This window comes from Hyperolius riggenbachi, chromosome 3, assembly GCF_040937935.1.
Source record: "Hyperolius riggenbachi isolate aHypRig1 chromosome 3, aHypRig1.pri, whole genome shotgun sequence".
Taxonomy (NCBI): domain Eukaryota; kingdom Metazoa; phylum Chordata; class Amphibia; order Anura; family Hyperoliidae; genus Hyperolius; species Hyperolius riggenbachi.
The window spans coordinates 194,041,807-194,062,823 of NC_090648.1; the positions used below are offsets into that span (position 1 = coordinate 194,041,807).

The 21,017-nt window shown below is 44.1% G+C and overlaps 1 protein-coding gene across 1 annotated transcript in view; it reads right to left on the reverse strand.

Moving 5' to 3' along the window:
* DNAAF4 (dynein axonemal assembly factor 4) overlaps window positions 1–21,017 on the reverse strand; it is a 55,241-nt gene that overhangs the window by 12,120 nt on the left and 22,104 nt on the right. The window contains exons 7-8 of the mRNA XM_068275492.1: window positions 3,639–3,792; window positions 2,352–2,457 (exon numbers count right to left, since the gene is read on the reverse strand). Coding sequence (XP_068131593.1) covers window positions 2,352–2,457; window positions 3,639–3,792 — 260 coding nt within the window. The remainder of the gene's footprint in view (window positions 1–2,351; window positions 2,458–3,638; window positions 3,793–21,017) is intronic.

Genomic DNA, 21,017 nt, shown 5'->3' on the forward strand with positions numbered 1-21,017 from the left:
TGATCGGAAGAACGCCTCCGGAGCGCCCTCTAGTGGGCTTTCATGCAGCCAACTTTCAGTTGGCTGCATGAAATAGTTTTTTTTTTATTGAAAAAAAACCCTCCCGCAGCCTCCCTGGCGATCTCAATAGAACGCCGGGGAGGTTAAGTTACTGTTTTCAAGTTATTGTTTTTAAGCTATTGTTTTTATGATGACATTTCTTTTAAAATGGGAGCATGTTTCCTGTATTTAGCGCCATGTCTTTTCTCCCTTTTGATCCAAGGCACGATACACGACCTGATGAAGCGGTTTTTGTACCGCGAAACGCGTAGTCATTACCTGAGTGCTCCAATAAAGATCGTTTTTTTGCAACCTATATGGAATGACTGCTTATTAAGGTAGGATCGTTCCGCCTATTGCTAATACCATATAACTACCTAATAGACACTGATACCCCCCGTACCAGCTGTACATACCCACGTTTAACGGCTAATCTACTAATTTGACCGAATGTCCTTCAAATTAAGTTGGAGGTCTACATAACAGTCGTGCCATAAGTACCCACTAGGGCGCCTCCTACTATCCCGCGCCTAAACATAAGGCTTCCTTGGTAATTTAGGGCATCACCTCCAATATAGCTTCCCTGGTGGTCTAGAGTGGGCCAAACATAATGCAAAGTGGGGAAACCACTTGCAGGCCAAATGTGATAGCTCTGCAGGACAGATTCGGCTCGCAGGCCAGAGTTTGACATGTATGTTCTAGTACATGCCTTATCACAAGTAAGGTTGGTTGCATAGGTTCATGTAGCTCACACTAAATGTTGACCATGCTATCTGTGGCTTAGCAGAAATCAAAATTAATTTAACCAAGCTACATTTTCCAATCTTCAGCAAACCAGCACCGAGAAACCTCTGCCCACGGCAGCCTGTTTTTGGCTGACAAAAGTGAAGCCTAATATGGTTGTATGGAGCCTGAGATACTTTTCTGCTCACCACACTTGTAAAGAGTGGCTATTTGAGGTACTGTAACATGAATCTTGGTTTTAACCATGGTCATTCTTCTCTGACCTCTCTTAACAAGGCAATTCTCTTTGCAAAATTGCCACTCACTGGATGTTTATTGCACCAGTCTCCGACGTCTCGAATTACTGCTGTGCATCAGAATTACAGGAAACCCACAGGCCAAGAAATATTCAAACCAGTTCATCTGGCACCATGCCAAGTTCATTATTTATCTACCCCCCCCCCCATTCTGGTGTTTGAAATGTACATTTAACTCCTGACCAGTAGTATCTGAAGGATTCTATGCACAGTGCTGCTGGCAAATGTAAAGCCCAATCTACATGCTACGATTTTTTTGTGCGATCCGATTACGATTCTATTTACGATCCGTTTAAATCCGACATGACCGATCAGGATTCGATTCGATCCAAATCGATTTACCATTGCAAAACAATGGCAAATCGAATTGAATCGAATCCCGATCAGACATGTCGGATTTGATCGGATCGTAAGTAGAATCGTAATTGAATCGCACAAAGAATCGTACCGTGTAGATGGGGCTTTAGACTTAGCAGATCATTGGTGAATAAGCAAATAAATGAATATCCAATTGTAAGAAGAAGTGTCTATATTGTCTAACATCAGCCAAACAGATTCATGTTTTCTGTTGTAATGTTATAAAAAGTAAACTCGTCTCTTTTGTTTCTCCTACTTCGGGAGTCACATGGCCATTCCTGAATGGCCCACCAGCTAAATCCAGACAGGGCAGGAACCAAGTTGCATTGATGTTCTGTGCATGTCTCTTAAAAAAGGTATTCTGTCTACCTAGTTTTTTTCTATACGCAGTTTATATTCACTTAAGGTGGCCACACACGATACAATAAAATGATCCGATTTTACGGTAATTCGATAAAAACGATCGTATCTCCCAAAAAAATCTAAAGCTTTTTTTTCATTCGACTGAAAAATCCGATCGGATTTCCTGTTTTCTTCGATTTTAATCGATCCGGAATGCCAGATATTTCTCTTCAATCTTTCTTAAGATTGTATGGTGTGTGTTGGATTGTCATTTTATTAATATACACACCCAAGCAATTTTGTCAGAGTTTCCAATCATTTTTATCATAATTGGGGGAAAAATTGAACATACGTGTGTGGTACATTGGTCATATTTTTGAAATGTTACAATCAGTCAGAAAAATTGATTGCAATTCTTAAATTGAACAGATATTTAAAAAATTGTATGGTGTGTGGCCACCTTTAGCGTTCTGATTGCAATTAGACTTTGTTTTTTTGTCTAACTGGCTTTGAGTTCTACATCTAATATCTATAAGGCTTAATGGATTCATGAGTAAAAAGAGTAGTCTTTACCTTCCACATAGAGTTCTAGCTCGCAGAAGGCAGTGCCACGTCTCACATGAGCCTTCAGTCTGGCAGCAGCATTGGCTGGAACAGGTGGAGTCAGCAGATCAAGAGCCTGCACATTTTACACAGAACAAATGAAAAGTTTGTAACGACAGAAATGCTGTCTGATAAACAAACAGGCTGCATTCATTAATAAACATTATGACCATTTACTCTGATATTTCTTAAAGCAACCCTGAAGTTATAATTAACAACTGTATCTGTAGTCCTTCCTATTCCTGTATAGTCCTGGAATCCCACAGTCTTATTTTGTTTAAATCTATTTATTGTATTTGCTTGAGTTGTTCTTTGAATTACACTAAATTTGTTCGGTGATCAAAAACAAGTGTTATGAATAAGCAAAAATTTATGTTGTTTATATGGAATTAGATATTCTCTCAGATATTAATAGGAAGCATATTTCTTTTACCAGAAATGAAAAAAAATAAAACTGTAAAATGTTTTGGTTAAATCATTAAAGAGAAACTCTGACCAAGAAATTAACCTTATCCCAATCAGTAGCGGATATCCCCTTTTACATGAGAAATCTATTCCTTTTCACAAACAGACCATCAGGGGGCACTGTATGGCTGATATTGTGGTGAAACCCCTCCCACAAGAAACTCTGAGGACCGTGGTACTCATGGCAGTTTCCTGTCTGTGAACCTTGCTGCATTGTGGGAAATAGCTGTTTACAGCTGTTTCCAACTGCCAAAAAAGGCTGCAGCAGCTACATCACCTGCCCACAGTAAAAATGTCACCATGTAATAAATGTCAGAATGTAAATTAGGGATTTAAAAGATTTTACAATGGGCAAACACTGACTAAATCATTTATACATAATTATTGTAAAAATGAAGCATTTTTTTTTATTACATTATTTTCAATGGAGTTCCTCTTTCAGAAATAATCAAGCAAGCAGAGATCCTTAAAATCTTTTTGGATGGCTGTGAAAAGTTTATTTCTCTATTCTCTCTAAGCCAATACTTTGTGTTCAAGTCTGGTTCCACCCTGAATGCGTGCATGAAATAGAGGTGCCGTGAAATTTTAACCGATAGTAGTACTGTGAAATGTGGGCACTCGGGCAGCACACAATGCAAAATACAGCTACAAATAGCGGGTGCCCAAATTTTAGAGTATTGCCATTATTTATAAAGGTGCCTATGGCTGCAGAAAAAAAATCCCTGCTTCCCCCTGAACAAACATACAATGTCTGGTACTGAGAAACTTATGCTGAGTGTCTTCCCTGTATACCTTGGAGGTGTCCTCGATGGTTTTATGAAGGTTTCTTAATTTAAGATGGCAGGCCGATCGATTAAGATACAGTGCTGGTATCTTGTCATTTAATCGTAATGCCAGATTCAAAGCATCGACAGCTGCAAGATAATCACCAGCAGCGAAGAGTTTGCTATGGGGAAAAAGACAAAAGTGATTACATTTATTAAAATACTCTTTGATCATTTCTATTACTTGCCCAAGAAATCAATATATTTTGAAAGTGAACAGGCTTATTCAAAGATACATGCTTGTAATGGGTTCCTCTGCACACTGCGATTTCCAACAGAAGTGATGACTCCATTTGACCATTTGTCTATGCACCACCAGAGGGCGACCTCATCCAAGCACCATGTATTCAGCTCAGAGTGAGAGAGTGCAACACAGTATTTTACTTATGATGCACTCTAATTTTTCCTCCCCAATGTCCTGCTTTTGAGCGGATTTGTCTCATGTTTGTAAGATACTGCTATTGTACATCACTTTGTAATATGTTGGCATATATAAAATGATAATAATCCGGACAGATTGCAATAGAAATATTACCCAATTATATTTGCTTGGTGCCTTCTTAAATTATATGTCTCACTCAGGCATAGGATAGACCAGTGTTCCCCAACCCTGTCCTCAGGGCCCACCAACAGTGCATGTTTTGTGGAATCCACAGAGGTCGTTACTCAGCTCTCCTGAGACACTAATTACCTCACCTGTGAACGTTTGTGGTTTTCGTACAAAACATGAACTGTTGGTGGGCCCTGAGGACAGGATTGGGGAACTCTGGCATAGATAATCACAGGAACAGACTTGGCATTTACAATGTTCCCATGCATGCCAATGCCCATGTCTGTAAGTAATCCCAGGGACTATGCAAGGAAGACAGTTCTATTTATCCATACAGGAAAATTGATCCAGGGGGGTACTAGTGGAAATACAGCCATGGGTTGGTGCTGTTCACACTAATATTGGATGTGGGCGTTTGACCAGTATTGGGTCCAGTGGACACCACTTGCGCTGTAGAGTATATTGTCTTGTTACTTAACTGTCCCTCAGAGGAGCGCACAATCTAATCACTACCATAGTCATATGTCATATGTATGTACTGCATAGTGTATGTATTGTAGTCTAGGATCAATTTGGGGGGGAGCCAATTAACTTATCTGTATGTTTTTGGGATGTAGGAGGAAACCCACACAAACACGGGGAGAACATACACACTCCATGCTGATAGTGCCCAAGCTGGGATTTGAACCAGGGACCCAGCACTGCAAGGCGAGAGTGCTAACCACTACACCACCATGCTTGCATCATCTTTGAAATATCCCACGGCAATTTTTCTTTGGTGAACATTCCTTATAGGGAGCTAGTAACATGGAAAAGGTGTTTGTTCCCAAAGCTGTTCAATGCTAGTGTGAATCTAGCTTTACCTATCCTAATGCTACCTAGTGGAAGAAGTCTTTAAAGAAAATAAAGCATGTGTCCATATTTTATATGAACACAGCTGTACCTATGTACACATACATATAAGATGAATATTTGTCCCAAGTTAAAAACACTATAAAAACATTCCCTATTCTGCTATCCTCACTTACAGTATTAATATGACACCTCTAAGTATATTAACAACTGGGTTTTGCCTACTCCATCTCCTAAAAGGAAGGGGGGGGGGGGGAGATTCCTAAATGTTCCTGTCTTCTCATAAGCACTCCCTGACAAGGACATATACAAATATGCCCGCCGACCTGCCCTACTGTGCCGCTACCGACTAGGGAGAGCTTTTAAAAATAAGGGACATCCTGAGAATTCCTCACGAGGAGACGGAATAATCGAAAACCTGTCAGCAGGATAAGTGACAGCAGCAGGGGAAAAAAACGAAGCATGTATAGTGCATTTTACTTAGGGACCAATGTGCATGTCATATGTATGTGAACACAAGTATTTTACATTTCATGATAGTAATTCCCTAAGGTGGAATCCCACCTTTGTTGAGAAGCATCCAATACAGTTCTTCTCTGCATATACAATAGTTAGGATTATTGTTCTCATGTTACTTCAAACCACATACCTTGGTTCTCAGCACACGAAATTCAATTTCACTTTAAATTCCATAACTTTACCACCATCCCACTAGCATTTGCACAAACAAGAAATTATCATCACTGTGAGAGGTTCTTGCTGCTGACCATATTGGTAGCAGTGCTGCACATGCCAAACTGATGATTCCAGGCAAGGGTAGGACACAGATCTAAGATGGAAGCCATATTATGCATAAAAATGAATTTTCCATAAAATGTGGAAAAAGTAACAATACTGCCAATCTTGCAGTTCCTATATGTATTTACGATAATTCGTTTTCTATGCACAATGGAGGCCCTGGATGCAAAAGTGAGAGCCTAGATATCTTGGTACTAAGCGCTGTCCATTCTGATGCTAAGCTCCGCCTTCATTAATTTCCTAGTCCAATACCAGAGCTTTACAGTGAGCAGTTACACGGCTCATGCAGACAGGCTTACATGCACATTAAGAAGCGGAGGCCCTAAAGTTGCCCATTAATGATCCAGTTTCCCATCTGATTGATCAAATCAGGCATCCAGAATAGTATGGTCGACAACGAATGGTCGATTTACAGATTGTCCAATCGTACCATTTTTCAGATTGATTCCTCTCTCAACCATTGGATTGGCTAAGTTTTCCTAGCCGTTTGTGGACCTGACCGATTGTTCCTGGCCTATCGCAGTTATCTGAAGGGCCTACATGTGCACACTATACTATAGGTGTCCATTAATGACACAATTTTCCAAACAATCGACTGATCGTTTGGGAAACTGGGTCATTAATGGGCACCTGTAGAATAGTGTGCACATGTAGGACATACCCTGAACAACAGAAATCAAAAGTGAGGCTCAACTTGCATGCATCGCAAATGTATAAGGTGTTAAAAATGACGGACATGACTTTTTAAATACAGTAAAGGTACTTACATATTATCTCGTCTGGAAAGTTTGGCAGCTTTTTGTTAAGGTTCTGTTTGTTCCCCCGGGAAAATCTAACCATTTTTAGAAAGCTGAAAGTCCCGGCTTTCTGTTACACCGGTCCCAAGTTGGTATGATGCTCAGTTCCCAAGTTATGGGGTTCTAAAGGAGGAGTGTTCCCTGAACTTGGCTGCAGAAAGTGCATTTACAGAAGTACGGGACAAACCCGACATGATGATAAGCAGCACACCCGGTAGGTCTTCTTCCTTCGCAGCATAAATCTGTGTCTTCAAAACTTATGTCAAGTGCCCTGGGTCTCTCATTACAGATGAAGGAGCAGCACAGCTATGCACCCTCGTCTCCTCTCTGTCTTAATGGTCAGGAGACTCAATTCCACTGTGCTCTCTGCAGCAAAGGAAAGCCGGGACTTTCAGCTGTCCTAAAATGGTTAGATCTAGCTAGGGGAACAAACAGAAGTTGAACAAAAAGCTGCCCAACTTTCCAGATGGGATAATAATTAAGTACCAAAATAAGTTTTCTTAGACTCTTTTATATAGGTTTTTTTTAATATGAATTTTGGTATTTTCTGCCTGCCAGGACAATGATGCTTGCCACTAGTGTCTCATGTCACCAGGAAGGCAGTTAGGAGTTCAGTTGTAACAGTCTTTGAAGATCATGGTCTGCATCTTTGTTTAATGGTCGTGTTTCGAGACCCTGCTTTTTGTTCTTCGTAAATGCACAGTGAATATGTGTTGCACTTCACTGTATCTTGCTTCAGTTTAAGTACATTTCTGTAACAAGGATCTATTTTGTCCTATATGCCTGCAGGTCTTTTGTAAAACATGAGGAAAAGATATTTGATTTTTCTTGCCTTAATTGTAATGCTTTGCTTTGAGGAAACACCAGAAAATATTCATTTAACAATGCCGCCAGAGATGGGTACGCATTTCGCCTACACACGTGATAAGAATGCAGGCAAGCATGAATGCAGTACTGAAGCATGTGAAGCTTTTAATATTATCGCTGAAGTAATAAGTCAAATGCTGTTTGCACTGGCATATGGAAATGTATTTTCATGGAACCCGCACATGGGATAAAGGTAAATGTCATCATAAATAAGGGGAAGTAATCTAAGATAAATGACAATACAATATTAGAGATTTTAAGAATGGACTTTAGTTCCAAAAATTGTTACAGGTCTGATATCTACAACTAGAATTTAAAGTGATCCTTAACTGAAAAAAAAGCAAGAGTTTAAATTACCTGGGGCTTCAACCAGCCCCCTGCAGCCGTCTTGTGCCCACGGCATGGCAAACTGATCCTCTGTTCCCCCGCAACGGCTTACTTTTGTTCCTGCCGACTTATCAGTTGACGGTCCACTGCGGGGAAATGGAGGATTGGTTCATCACACCGTGGGCACAGGATGGCTGCAGAGGGCTGGATAAAGCCCCAAGTAAGTGAAACTCTTGCTTTTTTTTCAGTTAAGGATGACTTTAAAGTGAACCTGCAGGGGAAGAAAAAAAAAAAAAAAAGTTTGTTGACAGCTCGCACATGTGCACTAGCACGGACCTGCTCTGCTTTCTCTGGAGAAAGCCAGGCCTGCTTGCGCAGTAGCACAGACATGATCGGGCTCGGAGCCCAAGCAGGATGGTGCTACAGAGCAGGGAGGCCACTCTTTGGGGGTACCAGCGCTGGAGCAGTTTGACATAGGAGGACAGGGGGTGCCTCTTTAGGGTCCAGAGGTTTCCCCCATCCCGAGGCAAGTATCAAATATAATGCATTGCAAACCTCCCAGGGTTCCTAAATGCCTATGATGCATATTTACTATAGTTGTGTGTACATCAAAAGATATGCAATTTGAAGCCACATTTTTCAGCACTCAAAATGTGCTGCAAAGTTCACCCTTCAGCTTATACGGAAACCACCTACTGTGACCAGGCACATCTGGCTATGTATACTGTGGTGAGGGCTTGTATGCGAGTCAATCACTTTCCTGGTTTCTGAGAGTAAAGTGGGTACCTAGGCTTGCGTATGTTATAGCCAGATCACAAAGTTGGCCACCTTGGGATTCGACCAGCTAATACCCGAAATGGCTGACTGATGAGGCCAATATGCAAAAAACTTGCTCATTTCAGACTTTGGCCGGCCAGAATGCAACCTGACCAGAGCTGGCCAGCCAAGTCCCGAAAATTAGTACAATTCAGCCGAGGCTGCGGTGGTTGACTGCATGTCCCCAGGCCTGCCCTGGGGACACTTTTTTTCCCTTCAGGTACACTTTAAATGTATTACCGGGGATATCTTTTATTTATCATAATATTTTTTTTCCATTGATCATCCTGGCTGCATACCCCAATGTCATCCACCATAATATATGGTGAGCATACATAGAGAACTATGCTTTAGACTTATTGGTCACTCCCCAAATCCTTTTCCATGGTGGCCATGGATTTCCATACCTTATACTAATCATGACCAAAAAGCATGAAACAACTTTATGCAGGCTGTGAAAAGCTGTACTACACCCCAACGGTGCTGGATGTACAGATGACCACAGAACTGTAAAATTATGATATGCAAATTTCTACCCACTATCCAAAAATTAGGCACAAGCCCCAGGTTTTTTGAATTTGCAATGGCATTTTTAATACACAAACACATTTTGTTTCATAAAAGCAGTGCAGTACCGTAAAATATATATTTTTTAAGGGCAGATTCAGACGGATGGCTCCCAGCGACTTGTTTCATCGAACACAAAGTCTACGCTGCTCCCGCACAGAAAAGAGTTTATTGTTTGTTGTTATGCCGGGCTTAGAGCCCTAGAGGGATAGAATGTAACTGCAAACCATGCCAACTCCAGAAGCTTGAGCATTCGATGGCAAACCACGTGAGATGAACGCCTTAATTGTGTCACTGGGAATAAATGTCAGCAGTTGTCCGCCTGACCTGGCCCTTAAGCAGGACCCACCACAAACTGTGAGATGGCTAAAAAGTCAGGGTTAATGGGCATGATTGCTGGCATTGGTAGCCTACAGTTTTTGTAAGCAGCTTAAACCTTGACTAGATGGTGTAACTATTACTATTATTCTCTCTCCATAACTAGGATTTCCATCAGTTCCTTCAGCTGGAGATGTACAGTCATCCGCTACAATCTAAATCTTGGACTCAACCTTGAACATTCAAACCTCCATCTATGACCATTCTACTGTTGTAAGATAATTTCTCTGGAGTTCAAATATTTCGGATATAAAAATTGTAAATAAATATATTGTAAAAAAATTGTTTCCAAATTCTGTATAAGAAAATTAAGTTATCGTTTTCCTGATTATTTCCAATTTCTGTTGATATTAAGTTCCATTTTATTAGCTGATTTTGCAGTATGATTGGCTGCATTAAAAACTGGGCGCATCAATTATTGTGATGGACTTGTTTGCACTGATTAGTGTACATCCTGCTTAAAGAAAAACTGAGTGGGACATGGAGGATGCTATATTGATTTCCTTCAAAACAATACCAGTTGCCTGGCTGTCTTGCTGATCGTTCATGCATCAGAAGTGTCTGAATTACACACCTACAACATGCATGCAGCAAATCCAGTCAGACTTCAGTCAGGAACATCTGATCTGCATGGTTGTTCAGGGTCTATGGCTAATAGTATTAGAGGCAGGAGATCAGCAGAAAAGCCAGGCAATTTACATGTTGTTTAAAAGGAAATAAATATAGCAGCTTCCATATACCTCTCAATTCTGTTGTCCTTTAAAGTTGAACTCTATAAAATTGTTTGGTTGGGAACTGAAAGAACACATGGTTTGCCATTTATAACTGAGACATTTTTGTCTCTCAGAAGTTAAAGCCCATCTAAAGTAAAAAATGACAACAGACAAATTATATGTCAGTATACAGTGCTTTTGATTTATTTTATAGACTTTTAGTTAATGGATATTTTAATATATGCCCTATGTGTGAACCCTGTTTTACTACCTTTTAAACTGCAGAGACCCATCTTGGATCCTGTTGAGAAGTGATCTTGACATATTGCTGTTAGGACTACAATATTATATAATGGAAATCATTTGTAATATTTACCACCAACCCTTGTAGAATGGGGAGAATTAACATGAATGAGGTGGCTGGTAATAGAGCTCAACTAACTACCATCATGGTTGTTAATGAATATTGTGTGCTGCATGTCAAAAATAGCAAAATTATACTTTACTATATAATAGCAAAATTATACAGTACTGTACCAGGATTGAGCACCACAGATTGGAAAAAGATCCCTGCCCATAACACTGGACAAGTATATTCTGCAATGGAAGGGTGAAAAGGCTTTTCTGCCCTCCTTTTGAATAATATCCTCTAATGTTCTGATCCATGAGGCTGATAATGCTGTGAGAGCACTACCCAAGACTCGCATACAAGCCGACCCCCCAACTTTTGGCCCCCTTTTTGGGGGGTCATAAATTCGGCTTGTATGCGAGTATATACGGTATGATAATAAAAAATATTATGATTATAATAGACAAGAGTAATCCAGAAAGTAACACGTCAAGTATTCTTTCTGTGTCATTAAACTTGTATCTGTTAGGTTTGCCTCTCCCCCAGTACCGCTTGTCACATGACTGTTTTTTTCAGCAGCAATAACATCAGCCCCCCCTCCCCCCCAACCCATTCAATTTGTGAGAACTGTTGCTACTACAACAAAGGGATTATAATACATTCTTAAATAAAAAAGGCAAATATGTGGAGAAATAATCAGAAGATACAGTGGGTCCGATCCAATTCACTTTTCTCCTAAGTTTTTTCCTAGGACATCATTTTTCAGCTTTAAAAAAATCTCTGTTTAAAATAACGTTTGCACTCTGCAATTGAAAAAGTACCAAAAAGGTGGTGACAAAGTATAGTCACAATTATTTTCTTGCTTGTTGGTGGAAATCTGTAGGGGGAGAACGTGCCCCTTGGGGGTACTTACCTTGGGAGAGTGAAGCCTCTGGATCCTAATGAGACTTACCGCATCCTCCACCGCCAGAGCAATCCAGCACAGAGACCATCAAACCGTCTACAAGCAAAACAATGCTGTGACGCGCCCTGCACATGCGCACTAGCTGCTTACCACTCTGGCTCTTGCAGAAATAACAGAGTCTGATCGGTCCGATGTACTGCGCAGGTGCAGAGGGCCCGCGATTGCACAGTAACATATCAAGCTCAGCTATTTCCGCCCGGAGCCTGAGCAGTAATCCACCAGTGCGCCTGCACAAGGCACCTCACAGCAATGTTTTGCTTGTGGAGCCCGATCGCTAATGCACCTGCATGAGATGCCAACAAGCCCTTGTCAGCATACTTTCAGGGATCTCCTTATAGGTTTATTTTAAAAGGCATGTAATTTATTATGTAAAAATATCACCTTGGAGAAAACTTAGGAGAAAAATTATTTTGGATCAGGCCCAGTGGCTCTTTTCAATTCACTTTTTCTCCTAAATTTTCTCCAAGGTGATATTTTGACACCTTATGACTAAAAAGCCTTTTAAGCCACCAACAAGCATTAAAAATGTTTACAGTACTTTTCCACCTACTTTTTGGTAGTTTTTCAATTGCAGAGTACTGAACAGTTACTTTAAACAAAAGATGAATGTAAAGGATTGCGGAGATGCCGCCGCGCGGTCTGGCGGCGGGGCGGCTGTCTCCGCGTTCAGACCGGCGGTTTCCTCACAACAGCATGCGCCTGGTTTGTCTGAGCCTTCTAGTGCACACAGATGGAGAGCTACGCGCGTGCGCGCTGGGAGGCAGGACCTTTATGCCAGGAGGAGAGGGATCAGCTGATCAGGTTGGTCAGCTGATCTCAGCGCAGACTGTCATTGGCTGAGTAGCGCTGGGTGGCGCTGAGGAGCGCTGCACTATATATATAGATCTCGCTGGTCAGTCTCAGGTTGTCTGCCGTTGCGAATACATACGTGTGAGCACTCAGACCATAGTCAGATCCCACAGTGTGTTAGAACCAGGTGGACCTGGGAATTCACACTTAGCCAGATTACGCTTGTGTCAATACTGTGTTATACTTTAGACCAGTTCCAGGGTGTTGTGACCAAGGACCTCACACCCAAGCTTAGGAATACTGTGTCACTGCTGTGTTATACTTTAGACCAGTTCCAGGGTGTTGTGACCAAGGACCTCACACCCATCTGTTATCGGTTATGACCAATTGCTCTCTTGACCTCTCTCCTGCTTTCTGATTCGGTACCTATGCATATCTGCCTACCTGTTGCCAAACCCTGCCTGTACCTGGTTACCGAATCAGCCTTCTGTCTCTGTACCTTATCTGCTTGTGTGTTGCCAACCTGGCCTGGCCGACCCTTCTGGCTGTCACTCATACCTTGAGTGTTCAGTCTGTCTGTAATACCTGTGACACTACCCCGCCAAGTGTCAGGTAGCTGCAGAGACCTCCTGTTCCTCAGAGAGGAGTCTCGGCAGTCCAGTCAGGGGCTCTATCCCTTAGGAGTCCTTTGGCTGCAGTATAGTCTGATTCCCAGTATTGCAGGGAATCACTGGCTCGCAGGTTATCTCTATCCCCTTTCCTAGGAGATAGTTCACACACAGCCAAGGGCCACCTGCTCCTCAGGTGGTCCATGCTCATTGTTATCTGCGCTTCCCGCCCCACGGGAGACAGCCTGCTGTTGCACCAAAACACTTACACTTTATCAGGTGTCCAGAGGTTAGTCATACTTGTATTATTGGTGATTCTGCAGATCATCAATAATCGGGTATATATCTGTATTGTTGATGATACTGCAGATCACCAATAATCAGATTCTCTCTGTGTTATGACACCAATCGTTACAGAACGGCAGACCTGAAAAACAAAATGGACGCACTCCACAGTCGTCTTGATGCACTCACCACCTCGGTGGAGAATTTCATCAGAGTGCTGGACGGTCATCAGACCCAGATCACTGCCTTGTCTGGGTCCATACAGGTCCTTCAGACGGCTGTGAATTCAGTGCGATCCCCTCCAGTTACAGACTTACGTATGTCTGTACCCGAAAGGTTTTCTGGTCATAGATCTGACTTTCAGAATTTTAAAAATCGAGTAATGTCGTATTTTGAGTTGAGACCCAACTTGTCAGGAACTGAGGCACAGAGAATTACATTTATTAAGACCCTGCTGTCAGGGGATTCTCAAACATAGGCATATAGCCTTCAGGCAGGGCATGAGGCTTTGACGTCAGTCGAGGAATTTTTTAAGGCCATGGCCATAATTTATGATGATCCGGACATTGCCTCCACTGCTGAGCGGAAGCTCAAAACTTTGCATCAAGGCAAGGATCCGGTAGAAGTCTACGCAGCTGAGTTCAGGAAGTGGTCTGTGTCAGCTAGGTGGGGGACATTTGCATTGTTAGACTGTTTTTTATCAGGGTTGTCAGACGCAGTCTCAGATTTGATGTTGGGACACCCTGAGTCTATCGATGAGGCAATCGCCTTAGCAGTACGGGTTGATCGGCGTTTACGCTATCAGAAACAGACCCGGGGTAAGAACACTGTGAGATATGTCTCCTACGCCTCTCCTCCACCCGTGTCACCTCCGCCAGAGCCAATGCAAATTGGGCAGTCAAAATTGACACGGGTGGAAAAGAATCGCAGGAAAACAGAACAGCTCTGTTTATACTGTGCAGAGGAGGGTCATAAGGTGCAGAATTGTCCCAAGAAGTCGGGAAACGCTGCCGCCTAGGTGTAGTCAGAGGTAATACCCTAGGCACGCAGTCTTTACCTCTAAACGATAATCACTTGCGCCTTCCCTGTTCTGTCACATGGGAAGGTCAGACTGTTTCCACTGAAGCTTTCTTAGACTCTGGCTCATCGGCTAACTTTATGGATTACGAGTTTGTAAAAAAGTTGGGGATTCCCATACTTCCATTGGACCAGCAGGTTTTGGTCACTGCAGTAGATGACTCTACTCTGCAAAGTAGACATCCCCTGTCTCGGATCCCGGAGTTGGGGTTCAGTGTTGCGGTACTACATAAAGAGAGTCTACAGTTTCTGGTCTTGCGTATGGCAACCTCCACCGTTATTCTTGGCATGCCATGGTTACAGCTTCACTCACCTCAGATAGACTGGGTTTCAGGTCAGCTAACGAGCTGGTCTACCCATTGTTATCATCACTGTTTAGCGAAAGTAACCGTGGGTAACACCAAGATTCAGGTTAAAGGTGTGCCAAGCCAATACGCAGAATTTGCAGACGTGTTTTGTCCCAAATCAGCTGATAAACTTCCCCCCCACCGTACCTTCGACTGTCCCATCGATTTAGGATCTGGTTGTATGCATCCCAGAGGTCACCTCTATAATCTATCTATCTGGGCCTGAGAAACTGGCAATGCAGGTGTATATCAAAGAAAATTTGGATAAAGGGTTCATCCGCCCCTCTCGTTCACCAGCAGGGGCAGGATTCTTTTTTGTAAAGAAAAAAGATGGAGGGTCTTTCATCCTTGCATCGATTACCGAGGTTTAAACAAGATTACAGTGAAAAATCGTTATCCTCTGCCCTTGATTGACAATTTGTTCACTCAGGTTACTAACGCCAAGATTTTCTCGAAATTAGATTTAAGAGGTGCATACAACCTAGTTCGTATCAGGGATGGTGACGAATGGAAGACTGCCTTCAACACACCCGACAGGCACTACGAGTACCTGGTGATGCCCTTCAGGTTGTGTAACGCCCCGGCCGTCTTCCGGGAGTTGATTAATGAGGTGTTCAGGGAGGTGTTGGGGAAGTTTGTCCTAGTATATCTGGACAATATTCTGATCTTTTCGTCTAATCTCTCGGAACACAGAAAGCATGTCAAGTTTGTCCTAGGGAAGTTAAGACAGAATCTGCTTTACGCTAAACTTGAGAAATGTCTTTTCGAAGTGACCTCTGTTGCCTTCCTGGGGTACATTATCTCTACGTCTGGCCTCTCTATGGATCCTGGTAAGGTTTCTGCTGTGTTGGAGTGGCCTCAGCCTGTGGGACTGAAGGCGCTCCAAAGGTTTTGGGGCTTTGCCAACTACTACAGGAGGTTTATAAAGGGGTACTCTACAGTGGTCTCGCCCCTCACCAGTCTCACCAGAAAGGGGGCTGATACTTACCACTGGTTAGCAGAGGCACATACTGCTTTTTCCACACTGAAAAAACTGTTCTGTTCTGCACCCATATTAAGACATGTGGATGTCACCTTCCCCTTCATCGTGGAGGTGGATGCTTCAGAGGTGGGGGTGGGGGCTGTATTGTCTCAGCATTCGGGTTTACAGGGTAAACTCCACCCATGCGCCTACGTCTCTCGTAGGTTTTCACCCGCAGAGAAAAACTACGATATAGGCAACCGGGAGCTTTTAGCCATCAAGTTAGCCTTTGAGGAATGGCGACATTGGCTAGAAGGTGCAGAACACACTATCACAGTTTATACAGATCATAAAAATTTGGAGTACATAGAGCAGTGGTTCCCAACCCATGTGCCGCGACACATACATGTGTCGCGGCAGCTCGCGTATGTGTTGCGGCTTCCTCGGAGGGGAGCAGCGCAGTGGAGGGAGAGCTGTGGGCAGCGGCGGAGAAGGGGGCCATCTCCCCCCCATCTCTCACCTTAGGGTGCTCTGCCTCCCTCGCTCTCCCCTCCGATACTAAGTGTGGCGGCGCTTGGCAGCGGGCGGGACTTACCTTCCGTGTCGTTCCAAGCGCCGGCCGGAAGTTCTGGTTCTGCAGCCGCTGCTCTGGTCTGGATCAGGCCAGAGTAGTGGCAAATCATCCCGCGCCGGCGACGAGACCAGACGGAGACACGGAAGGTAAGTTCCGCCCCTCTGCCAGCCACCGCACTTCGTTCCGGAGGAGAGAGCGAGGGAGGGAGAGCACCCTGAGGTGCCGCTCTCCTTCCCTCACTCTCTCTTCCCGGGGGGAGGGGGGGGGGCACCTGGCTACATATACTGGGCACATTTATCCCTGGCTACATATACTGGGCACATATACCTCTGGCTACATATACTGGGGACATATACCGGGGACATATACACCTGCCTACATATACTGGGGACATATACTCCTGACTACATATACTGGGCACATATATCCCTGGCTACATATACTGGGGACATATACACCTGCCTACATATACTGGGGACATATACACCTGCCTACATATACTGGGGACATATACCCCTGCCTACATATACTGGGGACATATACCCCTGCCTACATATACTGGGGGCATATACGTCTGACTACATATACTGGGCACATATACACCCTGGCTATATATACTGGGCACATATACCCCTGCCTACATATACTGGGCACATATACCAGTGCCTACATATACTGGGCACATATACCCCTGCCTACATATACTGGGCACATATACCGGGGACATATACACCTGCCTACATATACTGGGGACATATACCCCTGGCTACATATACTGGGCACATATATCCCTGGCTACATATACTGGGCACATATAACTCTGGCTACATATACTGGGCACATATACCCCCTGGCTACATATACTGGGCACATACCCCTGGCTACATATACTGGGCACATATATCCCTGGCTACATATACTGGGCACATATATCCCTGGCTACATATACTGGGCACATATATCCCTGGCTACATATACTGGGGACAACTGGCTGTTTGTCATTATGTACATTTACTGGTGAAAAGTGGTCTCTTATGTGCATTTACTGGTGAAAAGCTGTCTCTTATTATGTGCATTTACTGGTGAAAAGCTGTCTCTCATTACGTGCATTTACTGGTGAAAGGCTGTCTCTCATTACCTGCATTTACTGGTGAAAGTCTGTCTCTCATTACCTGCATTTACTGGTGAAAGGCTGTCTGTCATTACCTGCATTTACTGGTGAAACGGTCTCTTATGTGCATTGTGCATTTAGTGGGGAAACGCTGTCTCTCATTACATGCATTTAGTCTACGTGTCACGGAGATCTGAACGTTTGGTTTGATGTGTCACGACTCCAAAAAGGTTGGGAACCACTGACATAGAGGGTGCCAAGAGACTTAGCCCCCGTCAGGCGAGATGGTCTTTGTTCTTCTCGAGATTCAGATTTGTAATTACGTATACCCCTGGTAGTGAAATCGTCAAGGCCGACGCCTTGTCCAGGTGTTTCGAGCCCGAGACGGTACAGCCCTCAGCCCCTGAGACCATTCTACCTCAGAAGATGGTTTTGGCAGCCACTGAGACCTGAAAAGATTGGACAGTCACTCTGAGCCCTTACCAACAGGATGTTCCAGAGGGGAAGCCTGACGGGGTTATGTTTGTGCCACTACCTTTCCATCTACAACTGTTACAGCTGTTCCATTCTCAAAAAAATGCTGGTCACCCTGGGGCCACCAGAACTCAGGATTTGCTGGCCAGATGTGCTTGGTGGCCTACATTAGCAAAAGACTGTAAGGAGTTTGTAAGAGAGTGTGCAGTGTGTGCTAGGAGTAAACCTTCTCGTCAGGCTCCTGTTGGTACTTTACAACCTTTACCAGTCCCGAGTGAACCTTGGACTCACTTGTCCATGGATTTTGTGGGAGAACTCCCCAGGTCTGAGGGCAAGACGGTCATTTGGGTGGTAGTAGACAGATTCAGTAAGATGGCTCACTTTGTCCCCTTGAAAGGACTCCCCTCGGCCCAGGAATTGGCCGATCTCTTCATCCAGCACATTTTCCGGCTGCATGGCATTCCGGAAAATGTAGCGTCAGATCAGGGAGTCCAATTTGTATCTAAGTTTTGGAGAGCTTTTTGCCATCAGCTGGACATGGATCTTGCATTCTTATCAGGCTACCACCCGCAGACCAATGGCCAGACCGAGAGAGTTAACCAGTCCCTGGAACAATTTCTTAGATGTTATGTTGCAGATGCACAATCCGATTGGGTAAAATTTTTGCCGTTTGCAGAATTTGCGCACAACAACCTGAAGAGTTCCTCTTCAGGGTTTTCCCCATTTCAGATAGTGTCGGGAAGATCACCCACGTTTGCCCCATTGCCAGTGGCATCTACACCATTCCCGGCCCTGGAGGACTGGCAGAGGGCTTTGAAGGAGATTTGGGGAATGGTTAAGAGAAACTTGGGGAAAGCCTTCCAGACCCAGAAAAAGCAGGCAGACAAAAGGCGGTCCGTAGAGTGGAAATTCTCTCCAGGGGACTTGGTGTGGGTGTCCACTCGGCATTTGGCCTTGAAGCAACTGTCACCCAAACTGGGTCCTAGATTCATAGGACCTTTTCCAGTGACCAGAAAAATTAATAACGTCACTTATGCTATTGATCTCCGAGCCAGCATGCAAGGCGTCAGATCATTCCATGTGTCTCTGTTAAAGCCGGCAGTGCACGTGGATTCCTCTCCCCCCCCCCCCCCCCCCCCCCTCTGTGTTGGTTGATGACCAACCTGAATATGAGATTGAAAAGATTCTGGACTCTCGGTTAGTGCAGAATTCCGTGCAGTATCTGGTTCACTGGAAGGGATATGGTGTGGAGGAAAGAACTTGGGTGCCAGATTGTCGCATCAATGCGGAAGAACTAAAGAGTTTCATGACTCACATCCTGGAAAGCCTGGTGGGAAGTGTCCGGAGTCCACTCCTCAGGGGGGGGGGGGTACTGTAAAGGATTGCGGATATGCCGCCGCACAGTCTGGCGGCGGGGCGGCTGTCTCCGCGTTCAGACCGGCGGTTTTCGCACAACAGCATGCGCCTGGTTTGTCTGAGCCTTCTAGTGCACACAGATGGAGAGCTACGCGCGTGCGCGCTGGGAGGCAGGACCTTTATGCCAGGAGGAGAGGGATCAGCTGATCAGGTTGGTCAGCTGATCTCAGCGCAGACTGTCATTGGCTGAGTAGCGCTGGGTGGCGCTGAGGAGCGCTGCACTATATATAGATCTCGCTGGTCAGTCTCAGGTTGTCTGCCGTTGCGAATACATACGTGTGAGCACTCAGACCATAGTCAGATCCCACAGTGTGTTAGAACCAGGTGGACCTGGGAATTCACACTTAGCCAGATTACTCTTGTGTCATTACTGTGTTATAATTTAGACCAGTTCCAGGGTGTTGTGACCAAGGACCTCCCACCCAAGCTTAGGAATACTGTGTCATTGCTGTGTTATACTTGGGACCAGTTCCTGGGTGTTGAGACCACGGACCTCACACTCTAGACTAGGCCTCTGCTTTATCTGTTATGACCAATTGCTCTCTCGACCTCTCTCCTGCTTTCTGATTCGGTACCTATGCATATCTGCCTACCTGTTGCCAAACCCTGCCTGTACCTGGTTACCGAATCAGCCTTCTGTCTCTGTACCTTATCTGCTTGTGTGTTGCTGACCTGGCCGACCCTTCTGGCTGTCACTCATACCTTGAGTGTTCAGTCTGTCTGTACTACCTGTGACACTACCCCGCCAAGTGTCAGGTAGCTGCAGAGACCTCCTGTTCCTCAGAGAGGCCTCTCGGCATTCCAGTCAGGGGCTCTATCCCTTAGGAGTCCTTTGGCTGCAGTATAGTCTGATTCCCAGTATTGCAGGGAATCACTGGCTCGCAGGTTATCTCTATCCCCTTTCCTAGGAGATAGTTCACACACAGCCAAGGGCCACCTGCTCCTCAGGTGGTCCATGCTCATTGTTATCTGCGTCTCCCGCCCCGCGGGACACAGCCTACTGTTGCACCAAATCACTTACACTTTATCAGGCTAGGCTGAGGTAACCCACTGGAGGATTGAAAGCAAAGCGCAGCACAATCATCACAAGTGTAAGTGTAACTTTTAATGTGCGTGACTATTACACATCTAGGTTAATTGGAGCGCTCTCTATCTCCCCCCACCCTCTTGTCTTTATCAGGTGTCCAGAGGTTAGTCATACTTGTATTATTGGTGATTCTGCAGATCATCAATAATCGGGTATATATCTGTATTGCTGGTGATACTGCAGATCACCAATAATCAGATTCTCTCTGTGTGCTGACACCAATCATTACAATGAAAAATTATCTACTTGGTGAAAACTTAAGAAAAAAAGTGAATTGAATAAAGGCCTGTGGCCCATATGCAATTAACTTTTTCTCCTGAGTTTTCTCCTTGGTGATGTTTCATCTTCTATTTCGATTAACCTTTTGGCACTTTTCAAATGAAAAAGTATGGAAAAGTAGGTAAAAAGGTACTGTCAAAATTATTTTGAGTATTTTCTTGCTTTCTGGTGGCTTAAAAATGATTGTATTGACAAGTTTAAAAAATATCACCTAGGAGAAAACTCAGGAGGAAAAGGTTAATTGCATATGGGCCCGTGTGTCTAAAATAAAATACATAAAAATGCTTCCTTCTTTGATCAGAGATTGTTACTTTCTATGAATCACTTCCCAGAAAGAGGACATTTATGTTAATGTACTGTG